A 17288-nucleotide genomic window follows, 5' to 3' on the forward strand; every position below is an offset into this window, starting at 1 on the left:
CCGTTCAATCATTAATAAAGAGTATCGATGATGCCAAGTACACATGTTGCATCAAAACCGTAGGCAGCCATATACGACCTGAGTTTTCAGACTCAATGTGCCACCATGGTCAACAGTTTAAATGCAAAGAAATCTAAATCGGACTTCTTTATTGTGGCATGTTTAATGAAACCAAGGCTATCTGGTGATAGTCAGCTCTTATATCAGAATGGTGTACCAACAAATTGATGGCCAATTCTGTTTGTAATTCGCATGCATAGTGTATATATACTTCCTATATATATGCCAGTGGTGAGTTGATATGTGGAGCAGCTCTGTATTGGGCACATAGGAAAAGCTAGTTGTCAAAGGTGACTCCCAGGCTGGCTCCGGGCCTGAGAACATGCGAGACAGGCACATTGTCCATCAGCTCATATCCATCAACCATGATCTTTGGCAGCGAGTCGCTAGACGTTCCAAACACTTTGGCCAGTTCAGTCCCGGATATCTTTGACAGATCTTTTACCGCATGTGAAAATGACCTTTTGGGCCGGCTTGTTTGGACGATAGATCTCTAGATGGAGCGTGGTTCTGCTGATGTATGTAATGAGTGGACCGATATTGGGGATGACAAATGTGTAGACGGTGTAGCCTGCTGCAGCGATTCCTGTGACGATAATGAGCTCCTTGGTAAAAAGGACCGCCAGAATAGTAACTGCAATAATAAGAACAAGAAAAAGGGCTAGGGCAAAGTTCAGTTGCATTGTAAAGAAGTGCTAGGTTTGCAATAAAAGTGGGCTAATGGCTATGAGTTTGCCAGTGAGCAGCCTTGGTATTTATTTGCGTTTCGGAGGAAATAATGGCCCAGTGATACTTGGCTGGGGACTATTAGTATTGAGACCCATGGAGAACTGCCATGTAATATGATGATGCTGGATATTCCGAGGGTCGAATTAGATGCAGGCAACACACAGGGGATTGCTTGATTTCCTTGGCATAAATCACAAGATTGAAGGATACTTTCACACTGCTGTTGGGTGTGTTTCATTGGTGGTTTTTAGATGGCCATTTTTGGAAACTTGACGTCAATAGCCTCCAACTGACACAGTCAAACAGCTACTCCATGCCAGTATGCTCTGCAGCCTGGCCACCGCAGTGCTTGTGCGCAGAAAGGGCAACAGCGTATACAGCAGCTGCAGCCAAACACCTGAGCGATGCATATGATACTATCCATTTGTTCCATTTTGCCAATCTTCACTTGTTCTCCAAATAATAACCACTTAAAACTTCTCAATTCAGAATTAAGATGACCAATGTTGCGCAGCATCTGAAAACAGCATCGAAATCTTTGAAAAAAAAGCAAGCGCACCCAGGTATGGCAGCCCTGGCGGCTACTATAGCTACTGAGCACAGCACCTAACTTTGACTGCTAAGGAACGCCTGTATATGTATATGTATGATATAGAAGACATAGGAAACACATTTGTGTATAAATAGTATGTGGTCAAACCGCATGCCCACAGATATGATACCAGTTAAGGCGGATATGTAGTCGCCATAGCGCTCATTATCCGTTCTGGATTGTTGTGGCTGCTTATCTTCAATCATGAATGACTACGTTCTGAATTGAAAATTACGCTTGTACTATAATTGCTTTTCCACTGTTTACTCTAAAATCACTAGTTGCTGCTTTTTGTGTACTTTGGTTTTAAACCTCTACTTTTGCATTTGCATTTCAAACACACATTAAATCACAATTCCACCTTTGCTCTACAATGACTGTTACCCAAAGATGGTGAGCGGCCTAGCAAAGAAGCCTAAATTAGGAGAATGTCTCGATTGAGCATATCTGGTGCTACCGTTCTTGCTGTTGCTGTCACCTAGGCTGGAGGCGTGGTTTCCTAGAGCTTCAGACTACATCCATCTCCCAGAACACCACCATCAAGGCAGGTGGTAGCTCTTTCTTCTCTGTCACCTAAAGAGCAAGGTCAGCGGGAGAGAGTTTAATATGAACACATCTGAGTGGGCAGAACTGTCAGAAGACGGAAACGTATATGTGGACAAATCGTATATGATGAACGCTCTTTTTTGAGATGAGCCCATGCAAGGCGATTGCTGCGTTCAGCCCACGCATAACCGGCAAACCCGCATTCTTGTCGACAGTGAAGTATTTTGCGTCGATTCATACCATGGATTTGACCAGAGCCGAGCGTCGGAGGCGGTTCATTGGTTGATGATAGAATCGGCGCGACAGAGCCCAAGTTTTTCAACGAGCACTTTGGAAAATACGTCAGTCATCAGCCTGGATATGAATGTCAGAGTAGCAGAAGAATTTCTAAGCACCCATATCAGCAATTGAAGCTGTTCGTGTCTAATATCGTGATGTACATCGTCATCAGCATAGCAATAGGGATGCATACCAAATACAATTGAAAAGGGGAAAATATGGTGTCAGAAGGTTACAAGCGATATAAATAAAATTATAGAGCGGCTGGAACACCCGAAGATGGATATATTGGTTAAAAATGTGAGAGAGTGCAGAAAGGCACTAAGCAAGTAGAAAAATATAGAAAGAAGACAAGAAGGATCCAGTCCAGTATTGGACTGGGTAGCAAAATATAAAGAGAAAATAGAACAATGAAATGAGGAAAATCTAATTCTGATATATGGCTGTGCAGGCAGTGGTTAACGGACTCGTTGATGCTTATGGATTTATTCGGGTACATGCTAAGCCCAGCACAACACAGAGATATTCTCGATCAATCTTGACGCGGATGGCTACGGAAAAGATGTAGCAGAAGCACTTCGGACGGAATTCAATGAGAGCCCACCTTGTTATGTTTGTTGAATGTGTGGGGATGTTAAAAGTTGATATTTAATACTGAAGAAAAGAGAGAAAACGGGAATAGGACGAGTTGCGCAGGGGAGTTTTCAATACGGTCCGTCTGTGCAACTTATCAGAGGCTAGACTCTACCTCCATATTTGTAGGCTGTAGCGGAGCTCTCGTTGGCGCCTGGCTTGCTGTTCACCTGATTCGGCTGACATGTCGACGTCAGGGACAGCCGCAGCGGGCGCGCAACAAGCCTGAAGGCCACTCCGATTGAAGATTCTTCTCCAAATCTGCTACATACAAGGCTACCTCGCGCTAATTTCGTCGACCCATATAGGCATTCCGAAACCGATATGTCTACGATAGCTTCCTTCTACCTCTCCAAGGCGTCCTTGAGCGGTCCTGGCGCGAACTCGAACCCATACTCAAGTATCGTTCAAGAATTCGGCTTGACCGACAGGCAGGATTGCACACTTTGCCGACTATCTCGATAAGCTAATGAACGCCACTGGTTGCGTTCGAGAGCAGCTCGCGCGAGAAGGATTATCAGCGAATGCTACACTATATTCTTTTGTGCCCTATGGAGTCGGGTGGACTATCAGATCACTGCAGAGGAATCAGAAGAGGCAGGCCGGATGGACCTGTTGCTAGAGCCGATATACAACCACCAAGCAGTTCAATAAGGTCGCTCGCAACAAGCCTGTGATCATCTTTGAGGCTGAAGCGCTTTGTGTCAGGATCATAGCAACGACTACGCTAAGGACATGCGCCAAGCAATCAAGAAAACCCACATGCTGAAAGTACGCAACGAGTCGGAAGATGTCCATTGTTCAGATCGATGACCGGTACATGAAGACAGGTCATGAACAGGTGTGAACCCGGCGATCGTCTGCTCAAGGCGGCTATCACGTTCTGGCGCAACAGGTTCTACCTGGATTGCCTCTAACCATGTGCGGAATGCAGCTGGATGCCCCGAAAAGCGAGTATCTGTGCCGTTTACAAGCGAGGCCGATGCGAAGCCTTGAGGATGGTAATATTGAATTTTCTATTGATGTTGACAACCGCCTTCACTCGCACAACATCATGCATTAGTATTTTATATGACATTTCAACACTTCGCAGCACCGTGTATCTTGAAAAAGCTCCAAACCAAAGGCATTCAATATGACCAATTGTCCAACAAACGTTGCAAAAACTAAACTGTCCAAAAATCTGTGCTTGCTGGTGCAAGACATGTGCGTGGTTTCACTCACCTCACTCACCTCATAATCCTCATACTTCTTTAACTCTGCCACCAGCAGCTTTCGGGCCGCTTACTCTGACGTCTTTGCACTGGAGCTATGAGCGCAAACTCATTATAAATGTCAGCGTGTTTACCCAGCGCCTAGCATCCTAATTTCTAAATACTACCATTCTGTTCACTATCTCTTTGCTTTTTGTTTGGGCCTACCACATCCGGCGCATTACCATATGAGAGTATCGATTAGCATTGTTTACGCAAGTTGGAACATTACACCGATACGCGCCATCATCCTGAGCTTCTCGCGCATCCTCTGCCTGGCAATTTACAAGAACCCACTGGCTCAGCTTCCTTGGTACAATGTAGATTACGAATGGAGATAATCGCGTAGGTAAAACGCACCACAGTGCGCGCACGAACTATATAGACATATCTATGGAGCGCTTATGAAGAACAAATGAGAGCTGAATGGCGCTCTATTACTGAAGAGTCTATGAATATGTGGTCCGCTCTCCCCAGACTGAGCAGGCTCAGTTTGGGCCCCAGCTGTGGAGTCCCGCGTGGGTGTTGTGGCAAGTATAGTCGTTAGTGATATGTGCTAGGCGAGTTTACTTGTCTATTTGAGTAAAAATGACAAGCTGGAGCCCCACTGCGATGATGGCACTGGCCAAATAGGTCTGAAGTTGCAGATAGCGCTCTGTGTCCCTGGACCAGAGTGTGGCTTCGGACGCACCATGAGTATTAAACAAGCGCTGTGATCCGAATCGCAGTTTGCTGCGCATTTATAAACTCGTGGCACTTTCGCACAACTCTCCTCTCCTCGTCTCTCCTCTCCTCATTATCCCAGCCAGCCATTTCTTTCTAGTTCACCATTCCCTGAAGCAACCAAAACCTTTGCACTCGCATAATGTATGGATTCCCAAGTGTAGCCGCTGACGTAAGCTAAAACGACCGCTTGAAATTCGTCGCAACCTGCTCAAGAGTTTGACTCTCAGGAGCCGACTTGAGACGTGAGCAACGAGTGCCGTAGAAATGTGAGAAAAGTGGACTTTGATGTCTTGCTCAGAACTCTAGGAATGGGCATATTGCACGGACCCTTCACTTTTCACACAAGCAGGAGGTGAATGCAAAAGCACCATCTCGACAGCTTCAGCCCGACGGTGTCTTTGTTCGGGAGGCAGTGATTCCTGAAAAGAAAGGTGACAATCTATTAATCATGTCTCCGGTTCACTGGGAAACCCAAGGCATATTCGGTCCCTTGGCTGTCGTCTACAACTCGTTCTCGACCAAGGTTTGCTTCATCTATGTTGCCATTTACTGGCAAGCCAGTTGCCGAGCAGGCTAGTCGCCGCGCCATTGATACCCCACTGGCCAAGCGCTGCCGTAACGTTCCCGACCTTGTTGACTGCGGTGTCATCATTCCCGATTTCATGGGTTACACGCAGAGGCACGCTGTGTTTCGGAGAGGATTTGAACCAGTGGATGAGGTTGTTGAGAAGGTCAATGAATGGAAAGCCGCTCTCCAGGACACTACATAAGCTGAAACTGAACATAACATTCGCCGAAAACTGCTATCCCACCAATGGATGTCGGCTCTCAATATAAGAACAAATTTAATTGTATAATTACCTTGCTATATTAGCCCCCGAGCCGACGATGAAATCAGCCCAGCAAGCGATTATCTTGTGCTAATACGATCTTGAGTGTGCCTGCAGCTGTTTGCTTCTTTGCATTTCCGCTTTTCGCATTTGTAATTTAGTACAACCTTTGAGCATGGGCCAAGCAGCGTCAAAAGCCACTCGGCGGTTACCGCGCAGCGGGACATCAGAGCTGCGCAAAGCCGCAGCAGAAATGGCCGCAGCAGCAAAAAGCGAGCCTGCAGCACACCAACAAACAAGTGGCATGAAGACTCGGCAAGAAATGCTCAACGAAGACGCCGAGGTAGATTCAGGCGAAAACGCCAAGGTGGCAGAGAATCTGAAGTACTTTTTGAATCCAAAGGAGCTGCTGACGCCGATAACGCCCAGGGATCCAAGTGAAAACATCAATGTGCAAGCATTGCGCAGTCGGCGGATAGACGACGATTTTGAAGTGGTCGAGAGGGTTAGGGCAGATGAGGTTGCCAATATGCTGAGGGGCAAGAGCAGCAAGGAGGCGGCCAAGAAGCTGGACGAGCAGGACGGATGCAGGGTGCTGAGAGAGTATTTGGAGCCAGTGCGCCAGTGAGGAGAAGCGCGAGTGAAGCCTGTTTACTGGCATGCCGGCTGTTCACACGCATCGGCTCCATTGTGTGACTGTGCTGGCCACACTTGTAGGAAAATTTTTCGCCTGTGAATGTTCAATCGGCGACCAGAGTGCGGGCTGATTGTGTGCATATAAAGCGGGTCAGACGGGGATAGACAGGTCGCCCTTTTTACTTTTTTCTTACCCCATCCCAACGAGAATATATTTGCTCTTTTCCAAGCTTTATACTACTTTTATATGGCGAATTCAACAAACGAGCTGCTGCGGGCAGCACTTAATTCTGGGCGGACACCGAGCGCACAAGGCCGGTCGTCCAGCAGGCGGTCGTCGGCGCGGCAAACACCCAGGGGCTCGGGGAGTGCGAGCCGGGTGCTGAGCCGGGACGTGTCCGACGATGAGTTCGACGACACAGCGAGTTTCATGTCGGACGAGACGTGGGTGATTGTGCAGGAGGAGGAGGAGGGAATGGGGGTGAAGGAGGAGGATATTACTCAGGAGCAGCAAGTCGAACAGGTCGATAACTGGGAGGACATTATCACGGCGGCTCTGGATGCCATGTCAGAAAAGCGCGTCAGGTAAGCTTTAATTTCAGATGGGGAAAGAGATAGCCAGGTCAGGTGGTTTGCCTGATAATACTGGTTTTTTCCGTTGCTGCAGCAGATGCAAGCCCAGGATTGGCCCTGTTGCTGTTCAGGGGGAGGCGTAATATGAACTTACTGACGAGCCACATATTGTAGCACACGGGAAAAGGCATTGGCTACCATTGTCCGGCTGTTCTCGCACAAGTATGTGGGGGAGGAGCTGGACAACTCGCGCATGTCTTATTTGGACAGCTTCAAGCGCAGCGTCAAGAGCACCAAGAGCGAACGCGAAAGCACGCTTGCCGCACGCGCCATTGCCCTGTGGTTCATAAACTTCGGCGCCGACGCACCCGAGGAGTATGCCGAAGCCAGCGAGCTTCTGAAGAGCATTGCTTTGACACACAAGTCAGCCAATGTGCGCGTGCTGGCACTGAGCTCCCTGGGCGTGGCCAATTTCGTCGCGGGCGTGGATTACCGGGACGCAGCGCAGCTGATGCAGTTTGTCGAGACGAATTTCCTGGACGTGCAGACCAAGGCACAGCCGGTGGCGGTGATTCGGCAGGCGCTCGAGACGTACGGATTCCTGATGACGGTGGCGGCTGGTGGCGATGCCAGGCTCGCTGAGCAGCTGTTCGAGTCGGCGTTCTCGGCCCACATCAAGGCGCTGATGGCCGAGAGCGTTGAGGTGCGTGTGACGGCAGCACAGAACTTTGCACTGGTGCACGAGGAGCTGTCGGAGGAGAACGAGCGGTTCGAGTTTATGCGGCAGGAGGAGCTGCTGGCGACGCTGGAGATGATGAAGCGGGAGAGCAGCAAGCGGCATGGCAAGAAGGGCAAGAGCATGCAAAAGTCGGTGATCCGGGATGTGTTGCGCACGATCGAGGAGGGTGAGTCGCCAGACCTGAAGCTGCTGTTCAGGGGCCGGGCGGTGCATTTCGACGACTGGTCGCGGATCCTGCGCCTGCATGCCTTCCGCGCCAGCCTGGGCGGCGGGCTGCCGGTGCAGTTTGTCGAGAACCCGCTGACTGCACGACATCTTCCAGGTCGAGTTTGACTTGTCCGCCAGCGACTTCTACAAGGCTGATGGCCGGGTGGTTGTCGATAGCAACTCGGAGCTGGCAAAGTCACGCGCCGTCAACCGGCGCAAGCAGCGGGACCGGCGCGGCCATATGCTGCGGGGCAGCGGCGACGACGACGGCTACTAAGTCCTTTTTTTTAGATCTTCCAGAGATGTACAGATCATAGATCCTTTCTTCCCCACTGTTCGTTCCCCGATCAAGCGGACTTTGAACACCTGTCGTTGATCCTTCGGAGCGTCGTTGACTTTTTGTCCGGTTTGGGGGATTAGCGCAGGCCGGGAACTCGTGACAGGCGACATGGCGCGAAATAAATGACAAAATGTTTTGATGTTATCATTTTGTGAATACATGTTGTGTTTTGAGGCCAAACAATGTGGGTGGTATATTCGGAAGCGCCCCTGCCCTGAGCACATCATTCTGAGGTATTTTCCGGCACGGAGACACCACGCCTGGATTCCCAAATGCAGCAGTAAACGAATGTGCTGCCGTCCCTCAGGCCTGGCTCCGTGCTGGAAGTATCCGCTTTCCCACACGCGAGCAGCCTGGCCCATGCGGCCCTCCGCTGTTTATAAAAAAGCCTCTCTGCTTGGACATGACTCACAACATAAGGCGGGCTGCAGCATTCTGCTCTCAGATCGCTTGCCTGCGTTGGTCTGCGTGGCCACATGTGGCATTGACAGAGCAATAGGCACGGGCGTCGGTTGCGGAGAATTTTGCCCTGCTGGTCTACCCAAACCAACTTTTTCTTCTTCGCTGGCATATATAAAGGCTAGGCCGGGGATTCGCGGCTGCTTCCGTTCTGTTGCACTCCTGTGTTTTTCCTTCCCTTTTGTTTATCCCCACCACACACGCTTACACATCAGTGTGGCACCACGCAGACACTCGAGCAGATCTCCTCTTTGTCTTTTCTTTCTTTCCCGCCAACCCTCCACTTTCCGCTTTCTCAAGTCACTTTTTTGTATTCAAACTTCTTCCTCTTCTTTTCGTCATGGAGGACTCTCGCCAAACTGTCGATGTCCTTGCTCCGCCTAGCGAGTACTACAAGTCAGGAGCGCGCCGTACTTCAACCAGCGCCTTCAACAGATCGCGGTCCCGCAGCTATCAGGTAGAGTGTTCATTCTTTGCATTGTCCCCCGCTTTAGCGATCAGTGTGTCTGTTATTGCCTACTGCAGCCATTTCTGTCACTCCCTGGCTGATGCCTCCCCGCGTCTAGCGACAGTACTGCGATTACCCCTCTTTCCAGCCCGGTGTCAGGCACGTTTTTTCTTTCTTGTCTTGCAATCTATGCATGCACCTGTATGCGCTGCGGGCATATGTGTGCACAGCCGGTAATGGGTAGGGGAGCACCAACTATTTTTGGGCGACTAAGCGCTAGCAAGCGACAGGCCTATTGTTCTCTTTTGCTGCCCTCAAATGCAGGCTTGGCTTTGTTGGGCGCCACGTCATACTCAAACATCCTTTCCCACCCCAAATTATTTTCTCGCAACTAGAAAAGGTTTGTCGGAACCCTGGGCGGTGACAACATCAGTGGCACTGTTAGTCCAGTCAGCCTGTACCGGCGCGGGTCCATCGATGACAAGTCAGCCAACCCAAGGCGGTTCCTGATCGACATTGATTCGGTGGAGCAAGCAATCCTGGAGCAAGAGGACACCGACGGCAATTTCCAGATCACGGTCGAGGACTCGGGCCCCAAGGTCATGAAGGTGCCGACAGCCAGCAGCGGCGGGTACCGCACGTTTGAGATCCGCGGCACATACATGCTGTCAAACCTGCTGCAGGAGATGGCGCTGGCACGCGACCACGGCAACAAGCAGGTGGTTATTGACGAGGCCCGGCTCAACGAGAACCCAGTCAACCGGCTGTCGCGGATGATCCGCACCACGTTCTGGAACGGGCTGGTGCGATGCATGGATGAAACCGGGATCCAGGCAATCTGCGCAGACCCAAAGAACACCAAGGGCGATGCCAACCCGATCATCTACGTGCCGCACGACGACCACCCGGCGTTCATGTACTACTCGCGGATTGCGCGCGACCTGCCCAAGCTCAAGATCAAGGTGGTCAGGCTGCCCGAGAACATCACGCCGCAGTACGTAAAGTCGATCAACAACGAGTTTGGCATTCTGTCGATGGCAGCGGATGTGTCGTATGATGCGAACGGCGGGCTGATCTACAAGCCGCTGCCGTTCGTGGTGCCTGGCGGACGGTTCAACGAGCAGTACGGGTGGGACAGCTACTTTGAAGCGCTGGGCCTGCTGGTGGACGGGCGCGTGCAGCTGGCCAAAAACATGGTGGACAACTTCATCTACCAGATCAAGCACTACGGCAAAATCCTGAATGCCAACCGGTCGTACTACCTGACGCGCTCGCAGCCGCCGTTCCTGACCGACATGGCGCTAAAGGTGTACGAGGCGCTGCCGGCCAACACGCGCGAGGAGCAGGACAAGAACGCAGCCTGGCTGCGCAAGGCCATCAATGCAGCCATTTCCGAGTACTTCCAGGTGTGGATGAGCAAGCCCCGGTTCGACGAGAAGACAGGTCTGAGCTGCTACCACCCGACGGGCATTGGCATGCCGCCCGAGACCGAGAGCACGCACTTTGACCACATTGTCAGGCCATATGCCAGCAAGCTGGGCATCTCCATCGACGAGTACAAGGACCTGTACATGACCGACCGCATCAGCGAGCCGGAGCTCGACGCCTACTTTGTGCACGACCGCGCAGTGCGCGAGTCCGGCCACGACACAACGTACCGGCTCGAGAAGCGCTGCGCCAACCTGGCCACCGTCGACCTCAACTGCCTTCTGTACAAGTACGAGGTCGACATAGCCGACGCCATCGACGACCATTTCGGCGGGCGGTTCGCGTGGCACAACGGCCCGGAGATGACGTCGGCCGAGTGGCGGCTGCGCGCCGAGTCCCGCCGCCAGTCCATCGACAAGTACCTGTGGAACGAGCACAAGGGCCTGTACTTTGACTACGACGTGGTGCTGGGCGACCAGTGCGTGTACGAGTCGGTCACGGCGCTGTGGGCTTTGTGGGCGGGCTGTGCGACGCCACGGCAGGCGCGCCGGCTGGTGGAGATTGCCTGCGACAAATTCGAGGTCAGGGGCGGGCTGGTCAGCGGCACGGAGGAGTCGCGCGGCAAAATCTCGCTGCACCGGCCCAACCGCCAGTGGGACTTCCCGTTCGGCTGGGCGCCGCACCAGATCATGGCCTGGTACGGCCTGTACAACTACGGCTTCGTCGACGTTGCCCGCCGCTGCGCCTACCGCTGGCTGTTCACCATCACGCAGTCGTTCGTCGACTTTAACGGCGTCGTGCCCGAGAAATTCGACGTCGTCAAAATGACCCACCGCGTGCAGGTCGAGTACGGCAATGTCGGCGTGGACTTTAAGCTGGTGTCGCGCGAGGGCTTCGGCTGGATGAACAGCTCGTACCAGGTCGGACTGACGTACTTGACGTCGCACATGCGCCGCGCCTTGGGCATGCTGACTCCGCCCGATGTGTTTTTCAAAAAGTCAAACTGGAAGATTGACGGGAGGCCGTCGCACTCGCCAGCAGAGACCCCCAGCCCCGTGCCGGTGTTCATCCCGGAGGCTGGCACCCCCAAGCACAAGCCGCGCAGCAACGCCCTGTACAATGCCCTGCGCAGCCTGAAGATGCAGGACGACTCTGTCGCCACGTCCTCCAGCGGCTCGCCCACCGAGAGCGACCCGCGCATCGGCGACCGCGCGGATCCCCACGACTACTTTGGAATGGTTCCCAGCAGAGCCAAGCAGGGCTCACAATAAACCCAGCCCCAGGTGTTTCCTAGATACTTTTTTATTTCCCTCAATCGATATACCCTATGCCCTCAGCACACAATGTGGTTGGATGCTGCCTTGCCCAGACGGTTCATGACCGCCAGCCCTTCGTGGTCCTCGTCGACGCCCTGCACCAGAATCGCATCGACACCGTCGTCCTCATCAAGCGCTCTCAGCAACGCAAAGATCTCGTGCGCCAGCTCCCTTGCGTCTTTGACGCTCCTCACCAGCACATTCTCCTGCGCAGCCTCGAACCCGCCGATAGCGATAACCCCGACCTTTTTGCCATCCATGTCCCTCACCATCGCCTGCATCTTCTCATGCACATTCCCATGTCTGGGCACAAACAAGTGCACGGGTGCTGTTGGCGAGTAATGCCTGTACTTCATGCCAGGCGTGGTCGGGTGCATTTCCATCTCGTCGCTGCTAAAGTCCCGCTTGTACACCCGCAGCTTCTCATACACGCCGCCCAGAGCCTTCAGCTGCTCGAATGTGACGCCGCCGGGCCGCAGGATGCACGGCCGCAATTCGCCATCCACATATGCGTTCGGCGAGAACGCATCCAGAACCGTGCTTTCGACGCCCACATCGCAGGCGCCAGCGTCCACGACCACCGCCAGCTTGCCATCCAGATCGCGCCTCACATGCTCGGCCAGCGTCGGCGACGGACGCCCCGATGCATTCGCACTAGGCGCTGCCAGCGGCAGCCCGCAGTCCGAAATCACTGCCCTGGCCACCGGATGCGACGGGAACCGGAACGCAACCGTATTGCCATGTCCGCCCAGCACCTCCATTGGAATGCACTCGGGCTTGGGCATCACAATCGTCAGCGGGCCGGGCCAGAACATGCGGATCGCCTCATGGTACTGCTCCGGAATCTCCGGCCACACTCCTGCTGGCTGCGCTAGCTGCGCATTCAGACGCTCGCCCTCCAGTGCGGCATTATCAGTGCCGAGGAATGGCGGAGCTGAGGTGATGGGTGCCGCTGGAAGATGGTACAATGCGCGGAGCATGCGCAGCGACGAAATGTGCACAATCAGGGGGTTGTCCGACGGCCGGCCTTTGATCGTGTAGATCTGCTGGACCGCCGGTGCCGCCAGCGCATTAGCCGCCAGCCCATACACGGTCTCTGTTGGAATACCAACGCACTTGTTGGTGCGCAGCTGCTGTGTGCTGGCTGCAAGCCACGCTGCCGGCTCCGAGTGCGTGAATGCCCCGTCGTCGAGAGGGCTGCTGAACTTTAGCGCTGTGGTGGTCGCCGGGTATACTTTAGTCGTGGGTGTAGTCGTGACGGCCATTTTCGCTAGCTGTTGAAAGGCGCGCAGCATAAACTAATAAATGAGAAGTCTTGTCTATATGTCGAAGAAAACGAGAAAGAGAGATGGGTGTGGCCAGACCGATCCGCACCGCAGCCGGAAAACAAGGCAAAAAATTTGGGGGTGTAGAAGCACCTCGATCAGGTAATTAGATGATTTCTCTTCTCCCAATAATTCAGTGGTAGAATCTCTGTGGCTAGCAATACACTAGTTGACTGCGGTTACAGCGGCAATTCATTGATGAACAACCAGCAACATTGCTGGACAGACTCACTGTCTGCGCTAACTACCACCGTGAAACAATAACTCCATGAAAACGCTCCAAAGTTGAAAAAGGGAGTTGCACCTTTCACATCCGAGCGCTGCCTTGCCAATAGCCCTGCTGGCCGTCTCCGAGTTGATAACAAAGATAGCTTTTACGCTCAGTGCACTGGGTACAATCACAGGCATGCGCAAGCCCTCACAGACATATTTGCTAATAGGTTAAGCCGAATGCACCGACACATGCGCCCTCATATTTGCAGCAGGCTCTTTTCAACCTGGTCAATTTTTTATCCATGTTTCTACAGAATAACGTCAGTGTTTGGCGGCTTACGCCTGATACGCAGCAGTTTAGGGAGCGGCTCGCCTCATGCTACAAAGCTAGGAAATCGCTGTATATGTGGGATTCAAATATACATATCCCGGCTTGTGTTTTGTATTAAATCCTGCTGAGCTGCCCCCATGAATACACCATCCAAGCTGTATATTAATTAACACAAAAATACCAGACCCCAAATGCCCAGATCATACCTTGACAAACACCTGGCGCGAATAGGACAGCCTGTTGTATGAAGCAAAGAAAAACGACACTGCCCACAAGACTCCAGTATAAATAATCATGCCAATAAAGTCTGTGCCATGCCCGGAGGTTGCCAAAATCTCGCTTGCAGCCGGAATACCAATCCAAGCGCTCAACGCCGACAGAGTGTAAAAGACCCCAGTGTTGCTCGCCAGCTTGTCAATCACCAAAAAGCTTTGCTGCAGCCAACGGAACAAGTGTCCAGTACCCACCAGCACCAAACCCGTAAATTGATTCCCATCACCAGCCCAGAGCCAACGCTGGTTGCAAACGGCCAGATTACCAGAGCCCCAATTGTCGAGCAGCCCACTCCAATCATCAGAGAATTCAGGACACCAATGTAGTCCGCAGTCACCCCTATCACAATGCGTCCAACAGCATTGGAGACGTTTGAAATTGCAATCATCACCGATGCAGTCTCGGGGCTGATGCCCTTGCTAGTCCAAAACTGGGGCCAATATGTAACCGGGACAATGTATGCTGCAGTGGCAAAGAACACCATCAGCGCCTGGACTGCAAAGCTGCGGTCACGGAACGCAGACCAGTCAAAGCTCTTGAGTGTGCGAGTCTTGTCCTGGAACGGCACGCGCACGAAAATAGCACGATATGGATCCGAAAACTATAATGTATATCGATGCAATGCGCTGGCTCCAGGGCACACCAACTGTGCGCACTAGGAACTCCGTCAGCGGAGCAATGACAAGCCCACCAATGCCCACACCAGCAAGTGCTATCCCAGTTGCTAGACCACGTCGCTTCGTGAACCACCGAGCGGAGGCTGTGGATGCTGGGCTATATACTATACCACCACCAAGCCCAAAGATAATCCCCAGGGCAAGGCATAGCTGCCACGGCTATATGGGTCAGTAAGAATAGAATTTGCTATTAGTATGTTGTCAGCAAGGAGTAGCTTGCGGATCGCAAGGCTGTGCCTCCTTTGCCATCATGTGTGTGCTTTTTTGCCACACTAGTGCTAACAGGCAGTACTTTCTGCAATTTCCCTACCTCACTGCAAAAAGAAGCTGCCATGAGGGCCAATCGCCATGAAAACGACGCCAATAAAGCACATCTTTTGGTACGACCAAACCTCAGGCCAGCCAGCCTGCGAGCATGCCCCAGAGGTACACGCCGAAATACATGAGCGTGCCAATGTAGCTCAGTGTTTTGATTCGGCCTTTGTCTCCAGCAAAGTCGTGTGCAATCAAGTACTCCTGCTGGATACCCCAAGAGTGAATTGAGCCGCATGACAGGGCCTGCAGCATAAAGCAGCTAGCAACAACAGCATAGCGGGTGTACTTTGGAAATTCCTTTGCGCAATCAGCTGGAGCTTCGTCTGCAGGCGGATCCAGAGTTGCTGCATCAGAGTCGACATAGTTGCCATCCTGCTGGGTGGCTAGCTTCAGCAGGAACCGTAAGGTTTGATCTTGGCTGCTCTTCTCGTGGCGCATTATATTAACTTAAAAGTAAGGAGCTATAGCAACAGACATGCAGACGGCCGGAATTTACGGCTTTCTGCTGGTATTTATGCATGGGAAATTTTCTGGGACCTGCCTCAACTCCTGCTTGCTGACACGGAGCAGCAGCTCAGGTGGGTAAAGTGCTTCTGCCTCTCAATGGAAAATCGGCCAAGACCCAGCACATGCCTGCCTACTTTTCCAAAGAAGCAGTCTCTAAACCTCCGCACTTTGCTCCACGAGGACGACGGGCTTCACCTAGCCAAAACAAGTTGAAACAGACCAAGAGGGTCCAAAAAGAGAAAAAGACATACTTCTTTCAGGCAGACGTATTTCTCTGCTTGTTGCTATGCTAATGTATGGACTTTGAGTACATGTTCATTTTTGGCAACGCTTATATTCGAGCAGGGTTTGGACGGGCTGTGCGTAGCCTTCAGGTGTCTGAACCGACCTGGCAATTCCGATCGTAAATATTTCACACGCACATCCCCCTCAACACCGAGGTTTGACTCAGGGACAACGGCATTGCCTTCACCATTCAAGCCAGCAGATCCACGGGCGCATGCGTGAGTCACAAGCAATACTGGCAAGAGCGATATCAACTGGGGGCACTGTTGGCAATCGCACATCCTATGCGCCTTATGTGCAGCTATGGCAGAAAAAAAGAATACGCAATGGCTGTGTCGGACATTGCAGAGAACGCTGCTTAAGTAATGGCAGAATGTTTGGCAAGGGATATAAATCATGACTTGGCGCTAGCAGCTCCTTTGTCATGGCAGTGGTGACGACAGATCATTTTTCAGAGCAGCTAGTTTCATACGTTAAGCAGCACGTTTGCACAAGCCAGACGAGTGAGTATGTAGCCTGTTAGCTGAAAATAGTGGCATGCTTACAGAACAAAAATGGCAGACTCTTAAGTTATCCGCATCACATCATATGTGAGTCTATGTATCTGGAGGTAGTGTTTAAAGTCCTAGCAAAAGCCAAACAGCTCAAGCTGCATGGTGTCCGTTCAACGAACTTGCTAGACCTCGCTGCTTTCAGAAATAAAAACTCACCTGGAGGGAAAAGCGCCAAGAATATTCCTTCGTACCATTTGAATGCGACAAAACTGGCGCTTTTCCTACCTAAAAATCCACATGGATACTCCAGCAGGATCTGGAAGACTCATTTTTATGCCAAGGTTCTATCGGACAGCCGGTTTCAGACAGGATTTCCTTTACAGCTGCGCCGCACAACATACACACTAGTGATGTTTTTTGCAGGTATAAAGGTATGCTGGGCGGCTCGATCGTGGGGCTGAAGGCGACAGTAAAATGCTGTCTTGGCAAAAATGAAATGTCGTCTGGATCGAGTATAAAAAGCGTGTCAAAGAGAGGTATTTTCAAATCCATATCATACACACCAGACAACAAGACAGCACGATAACAAGTAGAACCCCCTCAGCAAGCCCCTTCGCCAAGCTCTTTCGCCAAGCCCCTTCGCTATCATCAGCAATGTCTCTCTACAGCTCCTCCAACAAGCACACCACCGTCAACAAGCCTGTCCTCACCTCAAAGATCGGCAGCGCCGGCGAGGGCAACAACCCTTTCGATGCTCTTGAGTACCTGACCGGGTCTCCTGGCAACGTCGGATCCAGCAGCGGCCCGACATACTACTCTAGGCAGTAGGCAATTCTGTATAGCTATAGAGATGTATTTATTCAAAATCAATGTTCTTATGTAAAGATCAACGAGACCCGAATGGTGTTGTAATGCTACAAGAGGCGTTCCAGCTGGGTAAAAGTAAAGCACAGGCCGATGGGTCTTGCGCCAAGTGCCCATGCACTACATCGCAGAAACACCTCAGTTCGAGATAAGAAGGTTTTGTTTGTTAGGAAAGCACCGCGTACATTAATGGCTTGTGTCTGTTTTCCG

The 17288-nt window shown here is 51.8% G+C and overlaps 7 protein-coding genes across 7 annotated transcripts; 4 read left to right on the forward strand and 3 right to left on the reverse strand.

Annotated features, from left to right (window-relative positions):
* Positions 1-155: 155 nt before the first annotated feature.
* On the reverse strand, positions 156-791 carry DL89DRAFT_264214 (uncharacterized protein). Its single transcript, XM_040886153.1, has 2 exons — positions 522-791; positions 156-487 (listed from the first exon to the last, which is right to left on the reverse strand). Exons 1-2 carry the CDS (start codon positions 741-743, stop codon positions 338-340), a joined length of 372 nt encoding a protein of 123 aa, XP_040747508.1. The 5' UTR covers positions 744-791; the 3' UTR covers positions 156-337.
* A 4475-nt stretch (positions 792-5266) lies between these two features.
* On the forward strand, positions 5267-8080 carry DL89DRAFT_289892 (uncharacterized protein; the record flags this gene model as incomplete). The annotated part of the gene is made up of 6 exons (XM_040890015.1): positions 5267-5341; positions 5376-5549; positions 5881-6240; positions 6553-6869; positions 7032-7884; positions 7919-8080. 6 exons carry the CDS (start codon positions 5267-5269, stop codon positions 8078-8080), a joined length of 1941 nt encoding a protein of 646 aa, XP_040747509.1.
* Positions 8081-8791: 711 nt separating this feature from the next.
* DL89DRAFT_243056 (trehalase-domain-containing protein) lies at positions 8792-11749 on the forward strand (the record flags this gene model as incomplete). The annotated part of the gene is made up of 2 exons (XM_040885026.1): positions 8792-9059; positions 9446-11749. The coding sequence occupies exons 1-2, from the start codon at positions 8943-8945 to the stop codon at positions 11747-11749; spliced, it is 2421 nt and encodes an 806-aa protein (XP_040747510.1). The 5' UTR covers positions 8792-8942.
* Positions 11750-11776: 27 nt separating this feature from the next.
* Positions 11777-13374, reverse strand: DL89DRAFT_264217 (translation factor). Its single transcript, XM_040886154.1, has one exon. It carries the CDS (start codon positions 13057-13059, stop codon positions 11812-11814), a length of 1248 nt encoding a protein of 415 aa, XP_040747511.1. The 5' UTR covers positions 13060-13374; the 3' UTR covers positions 11777-11811.
* A 436-nt stretch (positions 13375-13810) lies between these two features.
* DL89DRAFT_264218 (MFS general substrate transporter) lies at positions 13811-15346 on the reverse strand (the record flags this gene model as incomplete). The annotated part of the gene is made up of 6 exons (XM_040886155.1): positions 13811-14029; positions 14137-14469; positions 14522-14772; positions 14924-15020; positions 15044-15300; positions 15329-15346. Coding segments are annotated over 6 exons (1122 nt in total), but the record flags the coding sequence as incomplete, so codon positions are not given.
* An 872-nt stretch (positions 15347-16218) lies between these two features.
* DL89DRAFT_13585 (uncharacterized protein) lies at positions 16219-16800 on the forward strand. Its single transcript, XM_040883365.1, has one exon. It carries the CDS (start codon positions 16319-16321, stop codon positions 16673-16675), a length of 357 nt encoding a protein of 118 aa, XP_040747513.1. The 5' UTR covers positions 16219-16318; the 3' UTR covers positions 16676-16800.
* On the forward strand, positions 16672-17098 carry DL89DRAFT_264221 (uncharacterized protein). Its single transcript, XM_040886156.1, has one exon. The coding sequence runs from the start codon at positions 16869-16871 to the stop codon at positions 17040-17042; it is 174 nt and encodes a 57-aa protein (XP_040747514.1). The 5' UTR covers positions 16672-16868; the 3' UTR covers positions 17043-17098.
* Positions 17099-17288: the final 190 nt, after the last annotated feature.

This window comes from Linderina pennispora (assembly GCF_002104995.1).
Source record: "Linderina pennispora strain ATCC 12442 chromosome Unknown DL89scaffold_1, whole genome shotgun sequence".
Classification (NCBI taxonomy): domain Eukaryota; kingdom Fungi; phylum Kickxellomycota; class Kickxellomycetes; order Kickxellales; family Kickxellaceae; genus Linderina; species Linderina pennispora.

What these genes read in the sequence shown, in the direction of transcription:
- DL89DRAFT_264214 (XM_040886153.1), bottom strand. Translation starts at nt 743, where the DNA reads ATGCAACTGAACTTTGCCCTAGCCCTTTTTCTTGTTCTTATTATTGCA. An exon ending in CAAACAAGCCGGCCCAAAAG is followed by an intron (nt 488 to 521) that starts GTCATTTTCACA and finishes GATCTGTCAAAG; the next exon opens with ATATCCGGGACTGAACTGGC.
- DL89DRAFT_264217 (XM_040886154.1), bottom strand. Translation starts at nt 13,059, where the DNA reads ATGGCCGTCACGACTACACCCACGACTAAAGTATACCCGGCGACCACC.
- DL89DRAFT_13585 (XM_040883365.1), top strand. Translation starts at nt 16,319, where the DNA reads ATGTATCTGGAGGTAGTGTTTAAAGTCCTAGCAAAAGCCAAACAGCTC.
- DL89DRAFT_264221 (XM_040886156.1), top strand. Translation starts at nt 16,869, where the DNA reads ATGTCTCTCTACAGCTCCTCCAACAAGCACACCACCGTCAACAAGCCT.